At 34.0% G+C, this 18795-nt stretch overlaps 1 protein-coding gene across 1 annotated transcript; it reads right to left on the bottom strand.

Annotated features, from left to right (window-relative positions):
• Nucleotides 1–1693: 1693 nt before the first annotated feature.
• Gcn2 (eukaryotic translation initiation factor 2 alpha kinase Gcn2) lies at nucleotides 1694–10809 on the bottom strand. Its single transcript, XM_090387255.1, has 2 exons — nucleotides 10688–10809; nucleotides 1694–6707 (listed from the first exon to the last, which is right to left on the bottom strand). The coding sequence occupies exons 1-2, from the start codon at nucleotides 10694–10696 to the stop codon at nucleotides 1818–1820; spliced, it is 4899 nt and encodes a 1632-aa protein (XP_090243381.1). The 5' UTR covers nucleotides 10697–10809; the 3' UTR covers nucleotides 1694–1817.
• Between the last annotated feature and the right edge of the window lie 7986 nt (nucleotides 10810–18795).

Genomic DNA, 18795 nt, shown 5'->3' with positions numbered 1-18795 from the left:
GCTAGCAGTTTTCCGACCCCCCTAACACTGCCTCGATAGCATCAGCAAATATTCTTGCACCCTTTCTATTTAATGTACCCCATCCCTGTAGAAGCAGTCTCTCCTGTTAAAAAGCACAGACCGGGCTGAAAAAAACTCTACCCCTTGAGCCTTGCACAATCTCTCCAGGGCCGAATTGATCGATAAGGCTCTCATCATATACTCCCTCCTATCATGTCTGGGCAGAATTGCAGACACTTTCAAATTCAACCCTAATTCATTGCTTTTTTTTCAACAGTGACCTGTACTTGTTGAGTAAATCTGCAGATCTCTTAATGTCATTAGTTCCAATGTGTACAACAATATCACCTTTTGTACTCTTAAAAGATGATAAATAATTGAATAAAGAGATGATGAAAAGAGTTGAAAGAGTTAAAGTTAATATATATCAATATAACTATAGTAAACCCTCAATTTAATGGACTAATAGGGGAGAAGGGGTGTTCGTTAATGCCGGAAGTCCCTTAAATCGAATGTAACCTGGGGGGCATTTTTTTTGTTCTTAATGTAAAAAAAAGCTTTAATACAATATACAGTACTCTACAAGATAAAATTATTATAAAGAATATGTAATATTCTGTTGTAAATATAAAATGTTGCAATTTGGCCTTTGATTTACAGATATCATAAACAGTTTGTTTTTTTACACCTTAAATTTCACAAATTGTTGCTACTGAGATGCCTTGTTCTAATTTCTGAATTAGCTCTAATTTCTGAGCCACATTTAAGTTTACACATTTTCTTTTAACTCCTCTATCACTTGATGCCATTTTAAATTGTAAAGATTGCAAAATTATTTAATAAATAAAGTCATAATTCAGAAATCACAGAAATATATATATATTTCTCTGTATACAACCTGACCACACGATAGCTTACGGCAGACTGAGACCGAAACAAAGTGAGTCTACTGACTCACTTTGTTTTGGTCTCAGTTTAGTGTCCCGAGTCACGTTCAGCTCGCAAGTCACTGCCTGCTCTTATCTGTAATCTGGGAAAACAGCTACTTGAACACGTTTTCAGAAAGAATAAAAAATTTCCCGACTACAATTTCCTGAATTTGATTATAAAAATAAAAGTAGGTAATTATCAAAACAATAATGGAAATAGGTAATTATTATTAATTTTTAATAACACTGAAGTTTTGCATAACCTAAAAAAAAAAAATGGTGAGAGATTAATATGTACATTACTGTATTATTATTTGTCCAGTCCGTTAAATCGAGGGTTTACTATACATGCCATGTAAATCTATCTATCTATGAATAGTCTTATGTTTTGTGTTTAACTCCCATCGCTGCTTCGATAAACATGTCCTAGGTATTTTCAACTTGGATCTGAGTTGATACTAGAACTAGGGGCCATAAATTCTCCTGCAGTTTTAAGATTTGTCCTGTGAGGCTATTCAAGCTTTCTCTTCACTATCAGAAACAACCACTATGTATGTACAGCAGTTGTCATTTCTGTTAAGCATATGCAAACAATTCAAATAACTTCCCACTTAAGATAGGTTGAGATTTTTCATAGCTCAGTTGGTATCGGGAAGAGTTTTGCTTTTAAATTTGCCAGTCTTTACTGCAAGCTTGTAATAAGATGCATACAGATCTGTTCAATGGATAATGGAAAAATTAAATAAAATCAGGCAGTTTAAAAGTTTAAAAAAAAATGTAAACATTTTATTTTTTTTCCCAAAAATAATGTATAAAATAATATAACAATATATACATAATTTATGTACAATCTTTGGTACCTCTCACACTCTATGCTTATGAAAAATATCACATTAATACTTTATAAACATTGTCAAGAAAACTGTACAGAATTATTACTGTACACTTCTTTTCAAATATAAGATCAAATATCTCATCTCCTAATCTAGCAAGGTATTTTCTGTGCCTCAGATGTTTTTCCACAATGGTTCCTAGGCTTTCATCAAAACCAGCCTTATCAGAATGAATTTCCAAATGAGATATAATTGTATTTAAAACCACTGCATTTATTTCAACACCTAAAATTTCAACCAATGTTCTACTAGAAAAAGACTGCAGCACTGTTGATAAATGAGAAAAAATTTGAGCCTCGTATCTTTTCTTATTTGCTGATGAAAGACGATCAAGAGGCAAAAAGGTTAATTTTGCAGATAATCCACTGGTATTAACATTAGAATTAATATTTTTACTTGCATCTGGTCGAATAACTTGGTTGCTGTCTGATTGGTCAAATTTACAGTTTAAAAGTTTGTGAACAAAATCACCCACTTCTGAAGAATACATTTTTTTTTCTGTTGCTTTATCCACAATATGGATTTTTACCAATCCAGGCTCTGTATCTTTCAAAATGATGATATACAATATTCCATTTTCTTTACAATAATCCACAGTTTCTTCAAGGCTTATATTGGAATCATAGACTAAATTTGCCCTAATGCCCAAAGTCCACAGTTCATTAATTATCTTGCACTTTTCTTTTAAAAGTGGTTTCTTTCCAATGGAGCAAACCAGAACATCCAGCATATTTGGAAGGTACTCCTTGTCCTCTAATAAAGCAAAAACAATTTTCTCCATGGCAATACTTACCCCCACTGCATACTGATTGCTTTCTTTTCCAGGTTCATTTAATGCACCAAGTTTAAATGATGAAACAAGTCTATCAAACCTTCCTCCAGCAGCTAGTATATCCAAACAGGTTTTATTTTTGCTCTTTTTAAGATGACAAGCATACTGAAATATCATACCAGAATAAATGTGAATTCCATGAACTAACCCAAGGGATATCACCATTGGATATTTTATTCCAAGTGATTCTGCAACCATCAGAATATTTTCCAAGTCATGCAATCCTTTTTTGGCCAAAGTACTAATTTCTCCTTTCCTCCTTATAATAGAATAAATCATACTAGAAATTTTTTGAAAAGGTTCTTCAACTTCAATAAACTTAAAGAGTGTACTTACAGCTTGATCAGAGATGTTCAAATTAAGTAGTTTACCCTGTAATTGTATTTTGCTAATACATTTATTCACTGGATCACTAAATATTTGCAGTACTTCACTATGTTTCTCCTCTGCTATTCCACAATGCAAGAAAACAGCTTTTAGTAAGGAGGTATGATTGAATCGAATAAAATAATTTCGGGACTGCAAACTGGAACATTCTGATATTATTTCTGAAACAACTGTTAGCACTTCAGCATCTGGAAAGAAATTTCCAGGTGATGGAGTAACAATATCAAAAGCAAATTCATACTGCTCTCTGGGATGGAAGCCAAATACTTTCTGTTCTCGATATACTTTTTCCAAAACATACCTTTTTAAGTGATTAATTTCTCTCCGAGCTACGTACCGAGCAAATGGCACACGAAGGTCATACGGCAACATTACTATATCTCCTCCATGATCCATTACGTGCACACATGCTTCAAGTTCATTATAGATAGAAGCCTTTGGCATTAGTGTAGGTACAGAAATGCACACGGCCCCATGCCTACTCATAACCTTTTCTAATATTTCTATTACCGTTCTAAAACTCATTGCAAATTTACTTTTTAGTGGCTGGCTTTTGTAAACACCCATCTCATATGTAAAATCTGCTGCTGGAGTAGTGTCTTGTTGAAAAAGAGCAGCAATCATATGTTTGTAGGCTTTACTTTGTGGGTTAGACACAGTATATCGTAACATATCATTCAGCTCAGCATCTTCTAATTGAAGAGGTGGCAAGTACTCTGAACAAAGCAACTCCACTGAAGAAGGTCGTTTAGAAGCATTATGCTGTAATAGCCACCTTATCAAGTGAATCTGTTCATTTGAGAGATAATCCTCTGCATCAGTTGGAAATGTAATGTCTGACAGCCGAAGATTAGATAATATTTTTATTCGTTCCATGGAGGTTGATGGAGTAGGATAGCACATTTCAAAGAAAATTATACCTAGGCTGAAAATATCCACCTTTTGGGTATATGGTATCTGTGAGGAACTAGAAATTAGTTCTGGAGCTACATACAAGGCAGTACCAACTCTTCCCGTTAAATTTCCCTCCCCAAAGGGTTCTGAACATGACAAATCTATCTCTGTTTGTGACACATCCCCTATTCCACTACTTTCAACAATATTAGCTTTGGGTATGATATTCGTTGTAGCCAAACCAAAATCTCCAATTTTCACATGATCATTTAAGTCTAAAAATATATTTACTGGTTTCAAATCACGATGGATAATGCCCTGCTGATGTATATGCACAAGGCCCTCAATTATTTCTCTAAATAACCTCCACATACGAGATGCTTCTTTATGTAATCCACTATCTATTGCTGAACGTAACGTGCTCTTTTCACAAAGCTCCATCTGAATATACATAAATTGATAGTTTTTTTCTCCTACTGTATTCTCAGAAGTGGAAGAATTAGTTTCTACATTTGATATGCTCTTGCTGTCCACTTTCTTCTCTACTAATGGATCTGTTTCAAACACTATGCTATCTGAATTATCATTCCTTATAAAAAATGATGTCCCAAATACGTCGACATCATCCTCCTCCTCCTCTTCTTCTTCCTCTTCTGAACTTGATTCCTGTGGTCTAGTATTATGCTCCTGAGATAAACTCCATTCAACTGATCCTTCGGCTGCTGGTGGTGCTTCTTTTTCAATATTGTCACTTAATGCATTACAATCCTGTTTCTTTTCTACCATTTCAACAACTACTGAATCTGATGATCTCGACATGGCATCTGTAACTTTTTCAGTGGTAGCTTCAATCCAAGAATTGTAGTATCTTACAATATTTTCATGATTGAGCCGTGAAAGTAGCTTAACTTCACGCATAATTTTGCGATTTAGCTGCTTATTAGAAGGATTTAAAAGAATGCGTTTCAAAGCATAAATTCTACCATCAAGTTTATTTTTTACTTTCAGAACATCTCCAAATCCTCCACTACCTAACCATTTAAGGATTTCAAATTCACTCTGTACTCTTGAGTTGCTGCACACTTCATTGGTGAAAGTTGGGGGCAAGGAAGTCATATCTTTCTCTAGCTCTTCCCCTTTCGATTCAGTATCTTTTGCAAGTGGATGATGAATAGATACCTCAAGGAATGGATGAGTCAAAAGCTGCTCTGCTGTCCATCGTTTCTGTTCATCAGGAAGTAAACATTTATTTAAAAAGTCTCTAAAGTTAGGATTTAATGAGGAAGGAATTTTTGGTACAATATCTTTAATGCGGTAGCCAGTACTAAGAGATAACAAAACAATTCCTAATCGGTATATATCACTTTTTTTGCCTCCCCTGCCTAATGATGGTAAACAATCTATTTCTGTTTGATTTGTTACAGATTTATATAAATCATGAAATCTTTTATCCAAACTATAATCAGCAACTTGAATATGGCCACTATTATTAATAAAAACACTTGTATCTCTTAAATTCTTATGGACAACAGAATTATTATGCAAGTAATGCAGAGCTTCGATAATACCAAGAGAATAATATCTAATTAAAGCAAGGTCAAGGGGAATTGCTTTACATAGAAAAGAGGCCAGAGTACATCCACCAATATATTCCTGCAAAATATAAATAATTATTTTATCTTTTTCCACAATATAACTTATTCCAAGATAATGAACTAGATTCTTGTGACTAAGTTTATTTATTGATCGGAATTCTTGTTCAATACTTGATACTTGTTTCACATAATTTTCTCTTTCTTTCTGTTTACGATCAACTTCATGGCACATCTGGTTTATTTTCAAAATCCATTCAGTTACAATTACAAGTTCACCAGTTGCAAGGTCCATTCCAGCATATGTAACACACCCTCTTTGACTAGGAGGACCCAAGCAACACCCTCTTTGTATACTCCTTTCCTTGTTTCCTTTATTATAAAAAGTTAAAGCAGGTGTCTCTCTATGGGAACAAGAGTCACCTTTAGATACTGATAAGCTAAGGCTCCTACTACGATTTTCAGTGTATCTCACTGGACTATTTGTTTCTCTATCAGAATATTTTAACCTTTCCATAATTATTTCAGGACTGCCTACCTCATCTTCTGTTTCTTTATCATCACTTATTTTCCTTGTTTTTCTCTTTTTAGCTTCTTCCTTTAAAACCTCTTGCTTTCGAAACATTTCTTCTTGTATCGCTCTTATTTCTTTTTCTTCTTTCTGCTTCAAAGCCTGTGCTTGTTCTTCCTCTATTCGTCTGTGATTTGAGACCATTTCCTCATAAAAGGACTTAAATGGAGGCTTATTATGCTTGTGTAGAAAGGTTTGAATATGTTGAGCCAATTCTAATATCATTACTTCACCTTCCTGTTTTTGTGCTATTTGAATTAATTCAGATTTCAATTCATGCAATTTTTGTGAGGATAAGCCCTTTGAATTCTTAATATCTATCTCTGGGATCTTTCTAGGGTACTCTTTAGAACATCTCACATAGAGATCAACTTGGACGTGAACTTCTTTGTTCATTGACATACTCTGTAATGGCTGAAGTGTTATTTCAATTTCCAGAGGAACCCATGTCTTCCAAGCAGCCTTCTTCCTTATGTCTCTAATATCATCCATAAATACAGCATACAACACCTGCAACTCATTTTCCTGTCTCTCTTGAATATTTTCATCTCTTTCAGATACAGTACTCATGCTGCTTATCATGAACCCACAGCGAGGAATTGCTTTATGCTATAATAAAATAAAGTAAAAATTATTTTATAAACAAAAAATATGTATGTAATAATTTTTAAAGCAATTAAATTTAGTATCATATTAATAAAAATTCCAATTTTGGTGTCTTGCTCTAAAACTAAAATAAAAAACTGAACTAATCAGTCTCATTTTTATAAATTTACAGAGTTGTACAAGTCTTTTTATTGAATCAATATATTTTCAGTTTGTTTCAGGTTTTCAATACAGGAATCCCTCGAGTTATGATTAGTGTTCTTGAAAATCAAACTAAAAACTACGTACATGAACACCTTTAAGTATACACTTTTTTCCTATTTTGACTTTGAATCTGAACAGCAGAACAGGATTATTGTCAAAAACAAAATTAAAATCAACTTTTATAATTTTTTTTATCATAAAAAAGGGGAAAAAATAAAAATTTGTCATTACTTTTTTTCCTTGATGCAGTAATATTCTCCATATATAATTCTGTGGATTTAAATTCAAAAGAATTTCTTCCGTTTAGACTGCAGCAAGTCCAAATCATCTCAAATCTTTAGAAAACAGGCCTTGTGCGTCGGGTTGCATTATATCATCAATGTTTCTTGCGACGAACAACTAACTGGTTAAAACAAATTTATTAAAATAAAAATGATATATACATAAGATAAAACAGAAACAAAAAAAAAAAAAAAAAAAAAGCTTTAAAATACATAGTAGCTTTTGAAGTGAAGTGCCTCTTCATCAGCTAGTCTGATGAAGAGGCACATTATTGGGTTGAGCAGCACAATCTTGATCCCCAATGGGATATTGAAATCATCAACTATTCATGTGATTATTGCTAGCGCTCATGGCTTGAAGCACTACACATAGCCACCAATAATAGTACTATGAATCGGACGAGGGGAGTATACTTACACTCTTTTATAGAATGTACTGTATTGCAGTGCGATGAGCGCTGCCGATCATCATGTGCACGTAATTCTGCTTTACAGACACCAGACTCGTGATACATGATCATGCCCAGCTGACTTGTGCTATTGTAACCATCGATACAGTAAAACTTCTCCTAACGGACATCTCTCTACAACGGACATTTTCAAATTCCCCAACTCACCTCCATTGGTTTTAACGTGTTTTCAGCTTCTGTCTAGCGGACATTCTCTGTAACGGATGCGGACAGGCAATCTGCACTGTTTCGTTTAGATTAGCACTTAATTTGATCTCCCCATAACGGACTGCGGGAGAGCTCACGGCCCTTTTTCTAGGAACTTTTCTTCCACGTATTGCCTCAATCGTGTGTTTATTTTCTATTTCCGATTCTCTGAATTTTATCAAGGTTTACGTCGCGGTTCTAAACCCTTTTTCAAGAATTTTAAGGCACGTGTAAAACTTCTGATGAATTCGGTGTGTGCAGAGAGGGGGGGGGATTTGGTCGGCCTTTCGTCTTTTGAGTTTCAGTTTTCAGTTTTGCTCAGTGTCGTGTGAAGTGCACAATGTCTTCTCATAAACATTTAACTTTAAAAGATAAAGTTGAACTCATTAATGCGTATGATCGGCAAAAAAACAGTGTTCGCAATCTCGCTGCTCAAAATCGGGAAGATGCAGGTAAGCGACATCCTAAAGAAAAAAAATGAACTGCTCAAACAATTTTGGCAATACGGAAATGATCGGGTTCAAAAATCATTCCCGAAAACTGTTGGACTTCAAATTGACAATGTTACATATGAGTGGTTTTGTCGTGATAAAAAAATTCCCATTAATGGGCCTATTATTAGGGAAAAGGCTTTGGAGGTTGCGAAATCTATGTGAGTAAATGAGTTCAAAGCTTCTGAGGGATGGCTAGACAAGTTCAAAACTCAGCATAAAATTTCTTGGAAAACCGTAAGTGGTGAAGGTGGATCTGTTGATACTGGGGTTGTAACAGAGTGGACTGTCAAATTGGAAGATTTATGTCGTGATTTTGAAGCTAAAGATATTTGCAACTGTGACGAAACAGGGTTGTTTTTTAAAGCTCTTCCTGAAAAAACGATGAGTCAAAAAAACGAAAAGTGCCAGGACGGAAAAATTTCTAAGGAATGCTTGACTGTACTATTGTGTACAAATATGCTGGGAGACTTTGAACAACCTCTTGTTATAGGAAAACACAAAATCCTCGTTGTTTCAAGGGCATAAAGTCGAATCTTTTGAATGTTGACTGGAAGTCTAATAAAAAAGCATGGATGACACGAGATATCATGAACAAATGGATAAATCACTTTAACGAAAACATGATTCGTCAAAACAGAAAAATTATTCTTTTCATGGATAATGCTGCATCTCACCCGCACATTGAATTGTCCAACATTCATATCGTTTTTCTGCCACCAAACACATCTGCAGAGTGTCAGCCCTTGGATCAAAGGATAATAAATTTTAAACTTCACTACAGAAAACATGTTTTAAGACATCTCATTGCAAACATGAATGGTGTAACATGTGCGAGTGACCTTGCAAAGAAAATCAGCATCCTAGATGCGATTCAATGGATTTCCTCTTCAGTAAATGCAATTAGAAAACAAACTGTTGTGAACTGTTTTGTAAAGTCTGGCTTCTCAATCGCAAAAATTGAAGTTGTGAACAGCAATGTGGAGCACCAAGAAGAACAAGAACTTCAACATCTATTGATAATGTACGATACTTCAGCTACAAGTGACCCTGGCTACAAAGATATAGACTCGAACCTCACTACAGAAGATGGTGCTCTAGATATCAACGACATTATCATCGATATTTTTCAAGAAGTTCCTCATGAGGATGAAGAAATGGAAGGAGGTCATTCTGTCGAAAAACATTAACGACAAACCATCGATGAAAATAGAAGAAGCGCTCATACAAATCAATCGTTTAAAATTAAAAATGTTTTTTGCCGCTGAAGAAGATACTGAAGGACTTTCGATGGTTTCTTCACTCCAAACAAATGTTGAAAACAAAATTATCAGCCGGAAGAAGGTGCAGAAGAAAATAAGTGATTACTGTATGTATTTTTCTTAAGATAAAGTCATAATATGCATAGCACAATTGTATGTATATTATTTACAAAAATATTGTGCAAAATCTGTATATATTTTAATTTAATTTTACATTAAACGTTTAACGATTTTTCTTTCTTTCTTTTTTTTTTTTCTCCCTCAGACTTCTTGTTAGTGGACACTTCTCTCTAACGGACAAATTTTCGTTCCCCATGGCTGTCCGTTAAAGGGAAGTTTCACTGTATATACTGAAGTACACCATTCACAGACTAGCTGATGAAGAGGCACTTCGCTTTGAAAGCTTCTATGTATTTTAACGCTTTTATTATATATATTTTAACCCTTTTATCTTATTGTATTTTAACACTTTTTTTTCCTTATTTTATTTCTGTTTTATCTTATGTATATATAATTTTTATTTTAATAAATTTGTTTTAACCAGTTAGTCGGTCATCACAAGAAACTTTGATGATATCTCAAATCTTGTTGAAAGGTTGTGCCCCCTGCACCAATTTTTGAAACTATCATAAATATAAAAACAGCTGCTATTGCTCTGTGTATCATGCACCTGCAGGTACAGAAGCATGACACAATATCCCATGTATGTGTGTCTTGTTCCCCTGCCAAGTTCAGTGCAGTTTATTCTCCCTACTATCCAAGTGTATCAAAAGGATGCTGCATAACTGTCATATTCATCATATTCATCTTACTGGCAGAGGACTCTAATCCATCACCACAGATCAAGACGTTTCCCATCCCATTATTTATGCAGAATGGGGTGGTCTATGATAGGCAGTGCCTTGATTCTGAGGACTGTTAAACCAGCTAATCTTAAAGGAGGCTCAGGCACTAGATAATCTGAACATATAAAAGTGTTACCAGAACAGCAACTTCACTTGGTCTGTCCTTGCAAAGCACTATGGGTTTGAGAAGTGTGAGTAACTTAATCCTTGCAAAATTGAAATAGTCAAGCATGGCTGTAATTACCATATTCATTCTTGGCTCAATATCCTCCACATTTAGTCCTTAGTGATCATTCAAACAAAGAAAACATCTGTCATTGCTACAGTATCATCCCTGGTATGCATCTGTTTTCTTAAATTGTACACACCACTGAAACAAAAAAAAAAAAAAAAACACCACAGTAACTTTCCTTTTTCTAAGTTAATTTCAAATATCACTTTATCTAACACACTTAAAACTGATTTTTCTCAAGTTAAATGTACCATACTAAAAAAATACAACAGCTGTTCAATAAAGAACAATTATAATTTCTTTTTTCACAACATACCTTTATTAATCATCCATATTTTGATGGTTCTTTTCAAAGTAGTCCCCCATTCAATGAAATTCACTTACTCCAACATTTCTGCCATATTTTTGACATACGTTTCAGAACCTTTACAATGTCTTTACAACTTCTGACAACTGAAACATTTTCCTTGAAGCTCCTTTAACTTTGGAAATAAAATTTAAAAAAAATCACAGGGTGCAAGGTCAGGGCTCTAGGGAGGATGAGGAACACATTTTACATTAATGCAGGCTAAGTACTCAATAACAGTATGAACAATGTGAGGTCTCACATTGTCATGATGCAGTGAATGTGATCCTGAAAAGTGTGCAGTACAATTCTGTAGTAAGATCCTGTAACAATCATATGATGTGGTATAACATGCTGATAAATCATTCCTTGAATGACAAAAAGATGACTATAACCTTTTCTGCAGAAGCCACAACTTTTGCTTTTTTTCAGTGTTGGTGATGATGTAGCCTTCCAAATAGAGCTTTGTTACTTAACTCTCTGGGTCGAAATGATGAAGCCATGTCTCCTCTAGCATTACCGTTTAGTGCAGAACCTCACCATCTTTAGTCACCATCCATTGCAGCTCCTGACAAACCTCCATGCAAACTTTCTGTTGCTTAGTGTGAGTAGTCTTGGAATGGTTGCCAATTGCCTTACTGTTATGCAACAATCTTCTCTCGTGATTACAGAAACAGTGTTTATGGTTTCTGTGGTGACAGCAGTGGCTGGCTCCAGGACCACCAATTTTTTTGATTAAACATTCTAAACTATCGGAAACGTAGATTCACAAGAAGCCTCTTAACAATTTGTATGCATCAGCTGATGTTTTCTTGAGACAGAAATGAAATTTGAGAGCAGCATACTCTTCCTTGCATATAACATCCACTGATATGTAGGCAAAACTGAACAGGTATAAATTTGACTGACTGCCAAGATCACAACCATGCGCACACAACTGCATAGTTGCTATGTGATGCAGCTTGGGTTTTATCTTAAATTTTACATCTCAGCCAGAAATAGTAAGCAGTATGGTTTTTCATGAAAAATTATGATCGTTCTTTGTTGAACAACCCTCGTGTATACGTATATATTTATATAGCCATTTTAACTCTTTTCTAATTACTAATGGAAATTTCCCCTCAATCATGCTCCAATTACTTTGAAGTGAATACAACAGTATTCACTTCAAAGTAATTGGAGCAACACTTCAAATTCAAACCAATGTCAGTATACATTAAACAAATTCAAACCAATGTTTTAATATTTGTGCTGTTGTAATTGACTGATGACATGGAGGCAAGTTATTAGAAGTTGCTGTTCACTAACCAGGTTAGTAATTCACTGATAACTAGCAATGGAGAACAAGAATCAGGCTAAAATTACGCATTCAGTAAACATTAAACTTGAAGTGTAAAATGTAGGTCTGCTCTTGGGCCTCACTAGCATATTTGCTCATATCCAGCCAGTTCCTAAAAAGGGTGACAAATCCCTCCCATCCAATTATCGTCCTATTGCAATTACTTCTACTCTTTCTAAATTAATGGAGAAATCAATTAACTGCCAACTCTTTAAACTACCTAGAAACCTACTGAAGGAAATATAGCAAATATTTTCTGAATTGCATAAGTCCTTGCAAAAAACACATGCTCTTCTAACTACCAACACTTAAGAAAATTCATATAATTTATGAATTTTATTTAAATTTTATAAAATGTGCCATGATATGTGTCACTTGATCACAAAAATGATAAAGTGTTACTGAAAAACTGATACTTGGTCACAAAACAAAGGCCTAAGGGCTATAGGTCACATCTGACACCCCTTTTAAACAAAGGCTAAACCACAGTTATATTCAGATTATCAACAACTTTTGTTTTTGTAAACAAAAAGCAGTCTGGTATATTTCCTTGATTTATATCATTTGGGCAAAAATAAATAAAATCAAGTAAAAATCTGAATACTTCTTTCATGAGAGTATACAATATAAAAAGCCAAACATTGGAGGTGGGGGCTCATGTTAATAATCAGACAAAATAAATGAGAAGAGCTAGACAGTAAACTACTCATTTGAATCGGGGGGAATGAATCAGCTTTCAACATATCCAAAATCAAGGTGTAATGAAATTATTATACATAAATTGCAGAAATATGCCATATGATTCACTAATACAACCTAGACCATGACATTATAATTGTGTAATTGTGTACAATCCTACTAAACCCTTGATAGCACTGTGCATGTGTCACAACACCACTATGCCCACTGTTGCAGTGATATTGGCAGCTCTCCCATCTTCAAGCTTCCTCTTATCATCCTACATTCAAAATTGGTTACATTATATTGTAATGTCAATTTTATCCCCACAAATATAAGTACATAAAATGTTAAGTCAAGATTATTCTTATATATACTTTTAATATTTCATCATTTCTGAATAATTTTAATTTTTTTTTAAATTTAAAATAAATTTAAATTTTTTTTTTGAAATTTTAAATTTCAAAAATATACCACCTAAGCAATTACAGTTCAAATGCTACACTTAGACTAAACCCACCCAAACTTCTCAAATAAACATGTACTCACTAAAGATAAATGTTACTTGTTTTAGATAATGAAATACAGAAATGACTCGGTGTTGACTGTACAAATTAATCCAAACAGGTATCTATAATAAGGCATTACAGAGGAGCACACTTTCATCAATGCATAAGAGATATGATGTAGATTAACAAAAAGTTGCATAAGTACTGTAAACTAAAGGTCTGCTTATACTCATATATATATATATATATATATATATATATATACTAAATAGATACGTTATAGTGTAAAGTTAATATCTTTAAAGTTTGAAAATCCATATAGCCATAGTCCTGCCATATCTCCAGTATACATGAAAACCAAAATATAAATCATATTAAGTAAATTAATAAAATAATAAAATAATAAGCCCAACACAGGAAAATTATTTTGCAAGGAACTTTGTCGAGGGCTAAACCCTTACAAAATAACCAACCCATGCTAGACTGAGCCATCGGTTTCTGTTATCATCTGCCTGTATACTAACGCCAAAATAATATAATAGTGGAAATGTGGAATAATTTAGTATAACATTAACGTAAGATTTGAGACAAATGTAAGTCTAGAATGCCAAAACAACAAGTGTCGTACCGTAATACATAACAACAATTTATAAATGATACAGGCTGGATGATATTTAGCCCGACCGATCGCTACCACATTATAAGCACAACTGAGTAATTATTAAAATTTTTGCTGAACACAATTTAGCATAAAATTTTGCAGAAAATAGCTAATAAAGCTAACCGAAGGAGAACGGAAAAATGTATAGTAGAGCAATAGTACCTCACTCCCCCTCGAATTACTCTAATAGTTCGCGAGGTATGAAAAATAAGGCAAGAGGAAAGCTAAAAGCAAAAAGAAAGAAAAGGTCAATTTATCGATAGTACATCGGATATTAACCGGGAGCGTAACTTCCCGACCCTAAAAGTAGGGATCCTGGTTAGGTAGTAAAGGCCTGTAAAAATATATCAATCGAATAAAAAGAAAAAGAAGAAAAAGAAAAAGGAAAAAACGGAATGGCTAATTCCTAATAAAGTTTACTTTAAGTAGGACATAAATAATGTCAGATAAAGTCAAATTGTCAGTAATGCTAAGAGAACGAAAGACGGAACCTGTCAGATAATTTTGTAACCTGTCAGATATATTTTGTAAGGGTTTAGCCCTCGACAAAGTTCCTTGCAAAATAATTTTCCTGTGTTGGGCTTATTATTTTATTATTTTATTAATTTACTTAATATGATTTATATTTTGGTTTTCATGTATACTGGAGATATGGCAGGACTATGGCTATATGGATTTTCAAACTTTAAAGATATTAACTTTACACTATAACGTATCTATTTAGTATATGCATAACGTCCGATGTAATGTTCGATCGTTTGATGGCATTAATTGGGTGTTCTATATATTACACTTTAACTATAATTTTACATCTTTACAACCTAAACTCAGTAATTTTATGGATGCTTTATATATATATATATATATATATATACTGTACATTTAAGTGCACTGTACTGGTATACTGTACTGTACTGTACTGTACTGTACATACAAGTTTAACACAAAATTATGTAAAAATTCTTTGCCACCATATGAATTTTCCAGTTGTTGATGGAAGAACTTAAACTCAGACTTTTCCAAAAGAGTGGCAAAGTCACTCTGGTAAATACATTTAAAAAGAGATTAAATGTTTAAAAATTATTTTTTGAATGACCTTCATACCTTCCAAAATATACCGATGGCTATTGCCCCAGAAAGCAGAGGGGTCTGCATTCAGTCCACAAACAAGTACTGTGCCAGGTAGTGTGATGTGTATAAATTGCATGTACTCATGCAATTTATGTGTATATGTAGCTTTTATTCTGGTTTATGTTTTGCTTTAAGAAAAACCCAAAAATAAGTCAATGGGAGTAAACTACATCTTTGAGTCCATTGAGCTACAGCCCCAACTGAATTCCTGAAGTCAGCAACACAATTTGAACCCACCTTTCCAATAATAGCAGATAACAATTTAAGCCATATAGTCCTGCCTTTACTTACCAGGGAGAATGTTCAAGTTAATCTCCTGCATAATCCTCCCCCAAGGAATTTTTTTCACTATAGAATTAATTTGTAGAGCTTATGCAAATACATTAAACTATTACTAGCTGCTTAGAACTACTGAAAAGGCCCCAGGAATTAGCAAACTACAATACTGCTGCCAAAGATGGCATAAAATGATCCCTAATGTCACTACAAGACTATTTCACTAATCATCCCAAAAATATAGAGTAGAACCTCATAAATCCAGCATCCTCGGGGTCAAGAACATGCCAGATTTTTGAAAAATTCCATTTTTTTGAAAGTTATTGCAAATAGCCAAGTATTCAGGGGTGATTCATGATTTTTATTCTAATGCAATAGCTCTGAATCCAGGGCCGGATTTACACATAAGCTAAACAAGCTACAGCTTAGGGACTCACATTACAAGGGGCCTCGCTCCATCTTAAAAAATCCTTTTTTAATATTGTCACAGGTGAACTGTAAGAGAGAAGGGCCTCATACATCTTATAACTTAGGGGCACTACAAGTTTAAATCTGGCCCTGTCTGAACCCTGTAATCACCACATAATGCCATTTGCCTGCATTAAGCCAAAATATTAACCTGTACTGCTGAATTGGTCCAGTGGGTAATACTTTCCTAAGAAATAGAAGTCATGGATTTTAATGTTCCCTCCAGAATCGGTGTGATTATTCAATATTTTTTACTGTGAGGTATAAATAATATAAATCAAACCACCATACTATTTAACAGCCCAGTGGTATATGTTTAGTACTATACTATGAACTAGTATTGAATGTCTACAATAGAATGATTTTATACATTGCAAGCACACAGTAACAGTGACATACAGTCTAGTAGTAATATGTAAAACAGAAATTGGTGTTTAGAAATTATTAATGAAACATAATGCACAAATTTGGCACCTGCAGTGTTTTTTTGTTTTTTTTTTTAACCTGGATAATCTACAAGGGTAGAGGAGAAATACTGTCATCTACACCACTCAGAAAAACATTTAAAAAGCTGTGCCTGATTTTGTTCTTGCTTATACTTAGCTGGTTTTGTATTTACATGAAATCTGCTGTAAGGGCAGGCATGATCATCCCAGTTTAAAGTCCAGGGGCTCACATCTGGTATGGGTTTGGAACACCCAGGGTCCTTAGCTGGATATCATCATTCTTCTCTTTCTTGGTGATTCTCTTCTACTTCTGTCTGTCTGTCTCTCTCTCTCTCAGGGTAATTCAGAATTTTTTTTTTGCCTAGTACAGCATAAGCCTCAGGCTTCCTTGCACCATATGGCTATTAATAATAAGTACAGTAAATGCATTTTTACACCTCCCCCAACGTGTCTATCCACACTTTCAAAATAACCACCTAGTTTCCTCGAGGCCAGGGCATCTCAAGTGAGGCAATTGCTGCAGGAACAAGTCTGGAAGGGAGCACACAAATTAGGGAAGTTACCCTTTGAAAAGGTACACTGGGCTCAATCAACAAAAAAAAAAGAAAACTTGTGAATTTTGTTAAATTTTCAAAAAATGTGAAAAATTAAGCATTACTCAAATATGGTGTAAAAAATGGTATGAATAATAGCAAGTGAAATATTATAAGGACTGCGATTATTGCAAATTTGCTTCTAAAATCACTATTCAGGAAACATATATGCATATAAAATATATGCACGCCAACTCCCTGAAATTGTTTTTCCCTACTCACAGTACTAATTTGGCACAGCGGTATTGTATATATAGTATCAATGTGCCAACAGATGTCCTGATTCTTTAATCTGTAGAACACATACTTCGAGCAGCTAAATTCTTATTTTCTTTATTCTAGTGATCATGACAATGAAACGAAACCTTAATTTGCAGGTCACTAATTCATCCAAATATACTCGGGGATCGCAATGGACCGAAGCGCATCGCAACACCGTTCCAGTTCGTCAGCTCGTTATTAATAAAATGCAATAACTTATTAACGAGCGTTTCATTCCGTAAAATCTCCATTTCGACCCCTGTATACTAATACATGAATGAAATCGTTTTATCCTACAAACTTAACTTTGCACCATTTCCTACGGCAGTATATAAGAGCTACTATGTACTTACCTTCTCGATTACCGCATTTCTTTCCCCGTACGTTATTTACTTAGTGCGATAAAGCACTAATCATTTCGTGCCTTTCACATTATGAAAGCAATTTTATTTAAAACAAGAAAACAAACAGCAAAACTACATCACAAGATATATTCGTAAAACTACAAACATGGTTCAAGTGCAAACTTAGTGCTAATCAAGGTGCATATACACGTAATATTGTATAGAGGGAGTTCACGCCTGAATGCATTTTTTTTTTTTTAATTTATTTATTTATGTAAGGTCATTGACTTAAATGGAAATAATATAATAGTGTGTTTTTTTTTTTGTTTTTTGCCCGTATTCACACTGATAACAACAACTGATATCTACGGGAAACAAGAAAACTTGTCACGTCTTTTTTTCTTTCTTTATTACATTTGTAAAATAATAAGAGAAGTTTACCTCAATATAGCACGTAGAACACTTCCGTATGATGCTCTCCAGAAATTAAAACGAAAAAATCGAAACACTTACATTAGAGTAAAAAATAGTTTAAAAAATAATTAAAAATTATTTAACACAATAAAACTCAATAACACAACAAAACATAAGGACTCCTTAAAATATCATCAGTCAATAAAATTCAATTTAACACAATTAAAAATCAATTTAACGCAATTAAAAATAAGAAAATTAATTAAAAGAATTTAACAAAAAAATTGCAAAATGATTTTTATTATTTTTCAAATATTGATATCAACGTAGAACGTATTGAGCATTACAGTTCTGGTTCATACTATTAGCATTAGTAGAGGCATTTGATGCAAGAAAGCAAGCTTATGCAGCATCAGCCAAAAAAAAAAAAAAAACAAAACAAAACCCACTTCCACTTCACCCCTCTGTTCGTTCAAAACACCTGTCCAGCTGAGCAGGACAGACTTCCATCAAGAGATGGAAGTCTGTTCCACCAACCAACCACCCGCTGGCTAAAGGCAAATTTCCGCACGTCTATCCTACATCTGTCTTTCCTCAATTTGAATTTATGCCCTCTCAGGTGATTTTTCTGAGCTAGAGGAAAAATCCCATCAG

The sequence above is a fragment of the Mastigoproctus giganteus genome, chromosome 13 (assembly GCF_048544385.1).
Source record: "Mastigoproctus giganteus isolate SK-2022 chromosome 13, ASM4854438v1, whole genome shotgun sequence".
Taxonomy (NCBI): Eukaryota; Metazoa; Arthropoda; class Arachnida; order Uropygi; family Thelyphonidae; genus Mastigoproctus; species Mastigoproctus giganteus.
Note: the sequence above shows the minus strand (reverse complement) of the source record. Positions and strands in the feature narration are given on the sequence as shown.